This window comes from Epinephelus moara, chromosome 2 (genome assembly GCF_006386435.1).
Source record: "Epinephelus moara isolate mb chromosome 2, YSFRI_EMoa_1.0, whole genome shotgun sequence".
Classification (NCBI taxonomy): domain Eukaryota; kingdom Metazoa; phylum Chordata; class Actinopteri; order Perciformes; family Serranidae; genus Epinephelus; species Epinephelus moara.
Window position 1 is genome coordinate 31,835,232 of NC_065507.1, and position 8,727 is coordinate 31,843,958.

Consider the following 8,727-nt stretch of genomic DNA (forward strand, 5'->3'; position numbering starts at 1 on the left):
ACTTTTCCTTAGGAAAAGTACCGAAGAGTATCGAAAAGTATCGAAATTCATATTGGTATTGGTACCGAAACAAAGATTTTGGTATCGTGACAACACTAGCACACACACATGAACACAATGCCCATGTATCACGGTCTCGCGCAAGCGCACACACGTGAACGCAGTGCCCAGAGAGGCAGTTAGAGCTACAGGCTACAATGAGGCTAAAAACAGAGTTCAAATGATGTTTTTCCAAACAACTTTTTATGTCGGTGCTTCAGGACACTTGGATCACTACGGACGAGCAGTATGGAGATATGTTTTGGTTTCAATTATGTGTTTTTAGACGAGCTAGCTCTGTTGTGTTTGATAACATTGTTGAACGTAATCAGAAGTGACGCCCAACAGTGCTTAGCGTGCCTTTAACACAGGGAGAACATGCAAACTCCACACTGAGGGGCTCCCCCACCCCAAGGCTCAAACCCCCCACCTCAGACTCGAACCAGGCACCCTCTTGCTGTGAGGCAACAATGCTAACCACTGCATCACTATGCCACCATCAATGATGATGATTTATTACCCTATACTATTGTCGTGCTATGGATTAAGGTACTTGGTCAAATATATCATGACACATTTTTTTTCCATATTACCCAGTCCTACTGCAATACAATGTGACCAAGTTCATCTTAATACACCAACACTGCATTTTAGGAGACACAGCACTTAGCTTAAATGAAAGGAACACTTCTTAATAGTGAATTTTTAATGTTGTGGAGGAGAAACACAAACACGTCATCTTATCTTTTTCAGTCTGAAGAAGCAACAAAAGCGCCAGCGTGCAATGCCAGCCGACTGCAAGCATTAGGATGGTGTGCTCGGTGTGACAATCACTTTGACTGACAGAGTAACAACAGAGTTACTTCAGAACAGACCTCAAATCTGGAGTCGAACACATTTCCCTGCACAGTCTGAGGGGAAGCAGCTTTTAGGAATACAACGTCTAATCCTTTTATCAAAATCTGTCCACAAAAACACCCGAGTCCCTCGCAGTGCTGCATGAGCTCTGCTTACCGCTTCGCTCAGCTTTATTGCTAAACAAGTCACATAATGTACTCCTGTATTTCATTTCCATTACATGAGTTCAAATTCATCAAAGCAGCCAAAGCAGCAGCAATACATTATAAATGGTATAATCCTGCAACACACAGCCTGTTTTACAGTCACAGTCCAACACACGCACACACACAGAAAACACATATACACACACCCACACTGAAGCAGAATGATGTCCGGCCAAATGCTATCAGAGGGAGGATGGGGGATGTTATACAAGCATGTTTACAGGACATTTCCTGTGGCTGAGCCTTGGGAGCATCATCTGTCCTCAGACAAACAAACAGTCAGAGTTCCCAACGCTATTGTGAAATCACTTTAAACAAAAAGCCTCCACGTCATGTCTTCATTTAATGGAATAACAGTCCCTAATTAAGGCTATATTAAGTTGCGTGACTACCTTAAAATTATGCAGGCACAGTTGGAACAAGTAAAGATGCTGTTTACACACTTGCTAAATACTGTAGTTTTTATAATAACACCCGTGCGTGTCAGCCATTCATTACTGCATGCATCCCAGGGAGGAAGCATCACTCTGGCTGGTGAGCAGGCGTGGGCATGGGGTGGTGGTGGCAGAGACTCACAGTCAGCTAACATAATAATGGGCTGTCTTCTAGTTTAGACTGAGCTAATCCGGCTGCATTCTTAAAAGCTTATGGAAATTAAATGCTTACTCGGATTCATGAATCTTCTTTTAAAAAAGCAACATTCTTTTAAAATGTTTAAGTAATAACTGTGAAGTTTCAAACGTGTAATTACACCTTAAATTTGAGAGTTATTTCAGTTATGCAGAAAATGTAAGCTCCAGGCCTAAACAACGGATATCTGGAGGAAGGGCAACGATGCACAAAGCACATGCTCTACCTGCTACCACTACCAGCGAGGAACAAGCAGTTGGCTCGTTATTTTACAAATTTGTACAAATTATGTGTGAAGGACACAAGCCATCGCCCATAGGCTGCCCGAGCCTGAGCGAGCCTCAGAGGACTCCATCACTGCACTGGGACCAGCTGTGGGCCTTCAGCTCACTGTGGTTTTTCATACATATTTATCAATGACATTAAATTCTGACCCATATTGTGCATGTTCTACGGCTCAAAATGTAATATGTCACACAATAATGTTTGTGGCTTGGCAGCGCCACTTGGAACAGCTATGAACAATACTGGATTTTTTGCCAGCAACTCAGTTTAAGCCGATCTGTAGAAAATATGGACGGAGCAACTGTGACATCACCCGTAGCCCCCTGAAAGGATGTTGTAAAGCTTGTCCTCTAAATCAAATTGGCCTCCTGTATAGCAGCCACTCTCAGGACACAGGCTCATACAGCAGCCAACTGTACGCTACAGGCTCAGTGTGAAATGACAAAAGCCAAGTGTGTGTTGAAAAAAAATTATATTAATCTAGCGAGCTAAACAGTCTCAAATATTTTTCTTGGGAGCTGGCCAGTCAGTCCACGGCTAAAAGGCTAATGAATATTGGATTTACAGTACATGACAGGTGGTGAGAAAAAAGGCTGCAAATGGAATGCCCGTGGTGCTCTGTGTGCATTTGATGTAAGTGATAAAACATGATGAGGTGTTCTGATATACAACAATGATGGATGAGGTGCAGGGGAACAAAATATTCCACTGCCATGTCCAATATATAGAAAACCTCATGTGAGCTACAATGGATTTTTTTCCCCCAATTTTCCATGGTTATTTAAGCGATTATTTGCTAACATGAATATCATTTAACTAGCTGCTGGCAGTGGCTTCATACGCAATATATACAGAAATGAGAATGGTATCAATCTTCTCTCAGTGAGGAAGAGAATAAACACATTTCCCAGAGAGTTAAACTACTTATTTAAGGCACTTTTGATTCATTTAGTCATCGTTTAAACCACTGGTTCAACATTTTTCCTTAGAGGACCCCTTTTCTATCATTGAGTAAACTGAAGACTGCTGACTTATTGGTATATTTTATGGATATTTCACATTATATTCGATGCATAACAGTAACAGAACAGAACAACTAATAAATTGTACAATTAATTCAAATAGTGAGCACAATAACTGCAGGAAGTTTGTGTAAAACAAGCAATTTGGATGCAGATTGTTTCTTTTGAGTATTGCATCAGATGTGTTTGCCTGGTGTTTTTAGGAACGTTTCATGCAGTTCTCTGTCTGTACTGTGTATGTTTTTAATTTTTCACAATAATGAATACTTAATAGGCTTCTTTTTTTGAACAAACAGAGTGTTTTCTTCTGCCTGATGCTTGGCCATTTTTTGCAGAGAATGAAGACTCTGTGAATAAAGCTTTTGTTCAGGTCTTTCATTGTGCCCTTATCTTGTGAGGTTTCTTTTAAGTTCATAACTGAGTAATAATCCAGACTTTAGAAATCATAATTTAGTTTTCTTTACAGATATAAATGAAATGCTGAGACACAGGCCTACTGTATATTTTTTAGAAAAGCAACCCTCTAACAACCCATGGCGACGGCCAAATGAAGCTTTGACGACACCTAGGTTGGAAACCAGTAGTTTCAACCACAGGGTCTTTTCAGAGGGTATTTTCACTTTTTATTTCACAATGAAAGTGAGCCCATTGTGAGTAAAACTCATACAAGTCACCATTCTGATCATAAGGCTTCACTTCCTCCACGGTTATCTCCTCAACTGTAGCTGACAACTAAGGGGCTCTGGTCTTAATCCTGTCTAATAGCCAAAATCTTTTCAGACGGAGGTCCCTGAAGCGAAATCTTATCAAATGGAGGTCAGTGACTTAATGTGCATCGATTTATGGGTTCTTGGCATGAAAAAGGTTGAGAACTACTGGTTTAGACCATCACTTAGTCACAGCAAAACAACAACAACAAAAATGACATTGTGGTTGATTTGTTACCTGTACCAAACTGATATTTTGAACATCCTATGCTACCCATCCTCTCACCATTTGAACAGCGACAGATTTCAAGAAAACAACATTCGTCTCCATGATACCTGGCTACCTGCCCAAGTGCTTTGTAGACACACTTACCTACCACATCTAAAATGTATCATTAATTTGCCTCGTATCTGTGGTTTCTCCCACCCCTACTCACAAAAGGGATAATTAGTACCTTCAGTGTATTCAATTACAGCAGTCAAGCAGGGGGATTAATAAAAGTCAGCGGCTGTTATTTACACCAGGTGTGAACAGTCAGTGCCAACCACAGATTGGGCCTTGTATCGCAGCGGCATTTGCAGCATCTGCAGACTGATGCTATCACACCTGGAGGAAATTATCCATGCATAGCAACAAATACATAAATTCAAAATGTAATGGGATTTTGGAACGTTTAGACCACATCACGAGCATTAATACATACATTATAATGCAGATATGACTAAGATGACTTTTTTTTTATTACTATGTTTATATATAGAGGAGGTAAACTGTTACAGACATTAATGAATGACATATATTTAGATCAAGAGCCTCTTTTTTATCCTCAAAGCTGATATTACCTCCCTTTATGACTTCATTATTTCAGCTACAACCAACAGTCAACCCTGTAAAATTCAATTCTCATTACTACATGGTTAATCCAAGAAACAAGCAACCACACCGAAGTGTCTTTAAACATATGACTGACTTTTCATTCACATAACATAGACACGTATACTACACACACATTAAGTTCTGTGCACGTATCAGAAACTACAGCAGTTTCAATAATGTGTAGCACCATTTTACAGGTGATGTATTAACATGAAAGCCAACCTTGGCTCAACGGGCCTCATTCACACGAGACAGCACATGTGAAGACTGATGAATTATAGTACACTATTCAGTTTTGAAACATGAGACGATTACTATTAAAAAAAGGGTCCATTAAAGGTCTCCCAGTAATGTCACCACTGATGGTGGGTCATAAAGGGTCATAAACCCTCTGTGGCGTCCTAAGTTAAAGACCATCAATAATTTACTTCCCTCTCCTCACTTCCTGCGCTCTCACCCCGCCTCTGACTGAAACTGGACTTTCCCGCTAACTGTTCACCCTCCTTACTACAAACACAAGACAAATACAACCCAAATTCTTTCCTATAACTGGTTGAGCCAGGGCCAAGTTTTTGGGTTACGTAAAATAGTAGTTTACACAATGAGGTTCATCATTTGTTTATTTACATTCCTTTATTTTAACTTTTAAAAGACAGGTTACCTGGGGCATGGAAAGTGGGATCCAACAGGGACTTAGCTGTACATTTTTTCTGCATCAATAAACTAATCAAAAGCAATCAAAGTCTCACTTCACTTCACTCTGTCTTGTATGCATAACACAACGTGGAGCATTAAGGTCTAATTTGGTATTAAACCGCATGGACCTTTGACATCCTGCTACTGAGTATCTGCCATGAATAAACCATTCAGCAGGGTATTCCTGTCCACCTGTGGTGCCCTGCCCACTGACTGAACAGCCTTCCTGCAGAAAAGGTATGAAATAAGTTTGGCCTTCGGTTGCCCTCAGAACTCGTAGATTCTTACAGTGCCGGTGCAGCATGATGATCCAGATACTACGTGATCCTCACTGTTTTTGTTTACATCTAATGTTCCCGTAGAGACAGGGAACTGGAACAGTGAGAGCAAAAAAATCAATTATCTTAATAAAACAAACTGTTGCCATCTTAAATGTCACTTTGGTTAACCAGTGTGGCCAAAGTAAAGTAAATGCTTAACTCTGTAGTTTGTGTTCATTTGTCCATCCATGTCTTCATCATGCTCAAAATTTAATATGTCAGACTGAATTTAAAGGAAAAATAATTTTAAAAAATGGGATATTGAACACATGATTTTCCTATATTTAAAGTAACTGATTAGTCCAAGATAGTTGATTATTCCCCCAAAAACCTATCATGTGCAACGATTAATCGACTAGTTGTCAACTAACACATTAATTGCCAACTAATTTGATAATTGGTTACAACACATTAATTGCCAACTAATTTGATAATTGGTTACTGGATTAAATATTTTTAAGAAAAAAATGTTCCAGCTTCTTAAATGTGAACATTTTTGGTTTCTTTGCTCCTCAGTAAACCAATTATCTTTGGGTCATGGATAAAACAAGACATTTGAGGACGTCATTATGGGCTTTGGGAAACACTGATTGACATTTTTCGACATTTTCTGACATGTTATAGACCGAATAACTAATTGGTTAATCAAGAAAATAATAGACGCACATCGACATCTGCTCTTTTTACCACCTTTTCTTAAAAAACCTAAAAAATCAATCAGTCTTTGCCTTTTTTGTGCAGCCATTTGCATCGAGCACTGTTAAACACTCCAGGAAACAGTGATGTCACTGCTAAATAACACAACAGATTACTCTCTCTGGCACAGCTACACTTAAATAAACTGACACAGTAAAAATGGAATCAAACGTTTTCTAAAAGTCTGATCTTTGCAGTCAAGCCGTCGGCTGTTCGAAATTATTTGGATTCTTCATCGTTGGTTCGGAAACACAGACAGACCCTGAAGAGTTCATTGGAGGCACCAGATCAGTCAACAGTTTTCAACAGTGAAAATTATCATTAGTCGCAGTCCTAGAGCTAACAACAAACTAGGTCTACCTTCACCTCATGGTATGATATACATTCCGTCTTGTCTGAATATTTTGCGCACCAAAACAATGTGGCGTGTTGGCGATTAATGTGCTGAATGTTAAAACAAATAAAATGTAAATATTTGATGCTTTAATGGGAAAAAGGGGATATTGAAGCTTTACTGAGTCACTGCATCATCCTCAAGAGCAGCAAAAGGCAAAAACACATACAGTACATACAGTGAAGCAATGGTGACGACAGAAATGAATACTTTCTCCCACTCAGAGTTGACAGGACCATGCTAGGTGGAACCGTGAAAGAAATTATTATTGCACTGATTGATGGCTTAGTGAGTGCACTGCAACACACTGTGCTGTGGCCTTCCCATCCTCCCCCAAGCCGGCTATTTTCCATATTTATTAGGCCTATATTTCTAATCTTTCTCCATTTCACAGACACACTTTCTGACGTGAACAAACCAAACTCCCATCCCTTCAGGGATCCGGCAGAACAGGAAGTCCACTTTAATCAGCAGAGTGGAATTTGAGATTGAGCTTGGAATTTGAGAGGACAATGACCCATGACAAAGTGCTCGCATCCTCATGGAGCACACAGCTCTCACTCACACAGTCATTAATTTTAAGGAAACTTTTCACTCACTTCCCGATAAGTGACTTGAAAGCCTGTGAGGGTGAAAGCATCTTTCATTAATGGAAAGAAGTGAATCCCACCTCTGCACTAATGATCTCCATACGCCTGGATGTGGCCTTATGATGAGGTATCACAGCAGAAAGAGTTAGACTGATCTTTCCTCTGTGAGACAAGCCTATGCATGCATGCAGTGTAGTCAGGGAGGAACACAAAGAGGCAAACAAATGTCCTGAAATTACAACAAACCTCAGAATAATGAATTACGTGTGGCCTCTGTGCAGATTTCAACCCTTTCACAGGCAATATAAATGTGTCCCAGTGAGGGAGCACGGGGGTATTCAGCTCCCGGTGGCTTGGCTTCAAAGAGGGGACGGAAGCATTCACACACACCAACACAGTAGACTTAAACAAGCTGTAATGAATGCATCCTCTAATTACGGCTCGCCTGTGGCTTTCAGGTAGCTACAGTATGAAGAGATGATTTGTGGAGCCGTAGGAGCGGAGAAAGGCCGTGTTGGGCTACTTACTCTTGAGCGCAGTGATTAGCATATTCCCATCCTTGATGAGCTCTTTGATGAATTTATTTGTCCGCTCCAGCTCGATTTCATGGCATTTGAGACGCTCTCTGAAGTCCGGACTGTCCAGGAACGAGTCGCTGAACTCCAAAGTGGGGAGTCCCATTGTGGCTCTACGACAACAGCTGCCTTTACGAACTTAACTCGGCATAGAAGAGTTTGTAGGCTACTTTGCATCACGTAGCTCCGATGTGATACAGCAGTCTCCAAGTTCCCCAAAAAAAGTTTTCCTGCTCCGCTTAGTTGCTCACTTCCGCTTTGATTCTCTCCTACCTATCATAAAAACTAGTGGTCGTGTGACTCCTGCTGGTTAGTTTAGGATGGTTTACAGCAGTTTATGGTCCATCTCTGACTCACAGACTAGATTTTATCCGTCAGCCTTGTTCAAAGTGAAAACACTGTAAAAAGTGTCAGTGTTTCCTATTAGTTCCACGTTATTGATATGTAGCAGGGGCGTAGGTTTCGTTTCCACACTGGGGGGGACCTACAGTATATGAAGGCGGGGGGAGGGGGGTTCCTCTGCCAGAAAATTCTGAGCATCAAATACTTAAAGCTACAGTCGATAGCTTTCATAAAAATTTATTTTTCATGTTTTACTGTCAATATATTCACACAGCACTAAGTAGGACCAATAATCTGTTGCCTTGTAGCACTTCTAATGGCCTTATACTGCATGCTAACGAAAACATAGTAGTCCAACACAGCCGTCAATCATGTCAATAGGTGGGTTTCCATCCACCTATTTTATTTACATTTTCAACAATTGCGAAAAAAAAAAAAGTTTAATGGAAACACCAGAAATTCAAAAAAAAAAGGCTGAAATATCACAAAT

The 8,727-nt window shown here is 40.4% G+C and overlaps 1 protein-coding gene across 2 annotated transcripts in view; it reads right to left on the bottom strand.

Moving 5' to 3' along the window:
- The window catches only part of LOC126402670 (rho GTPase-activating protein 42), an 84,942-nt gene extending 76,671 nt beyond the window's left edge, over nucleotides 1-8,271 (bottom strand). For both annotated transcript variants that reach the window (XM_050064844.1, XM_050064836.1), the window contains exon 1: nucleotides 7,848-8,271. In XM_050064844.1, the coding sequence (XP_049920801.1) occupies nucleotides 7,848-8,001 (154 nt within the window). In that variant the 5' untranslated portion in view covers nucleotides 8,002-8,271. The remainder of the gene's footprint in view (nucleotides 1-7,847) is intronic.
- Between the last annotated feature and the right edge of the window lie 456 nt (nucleotides 8,272-8,727).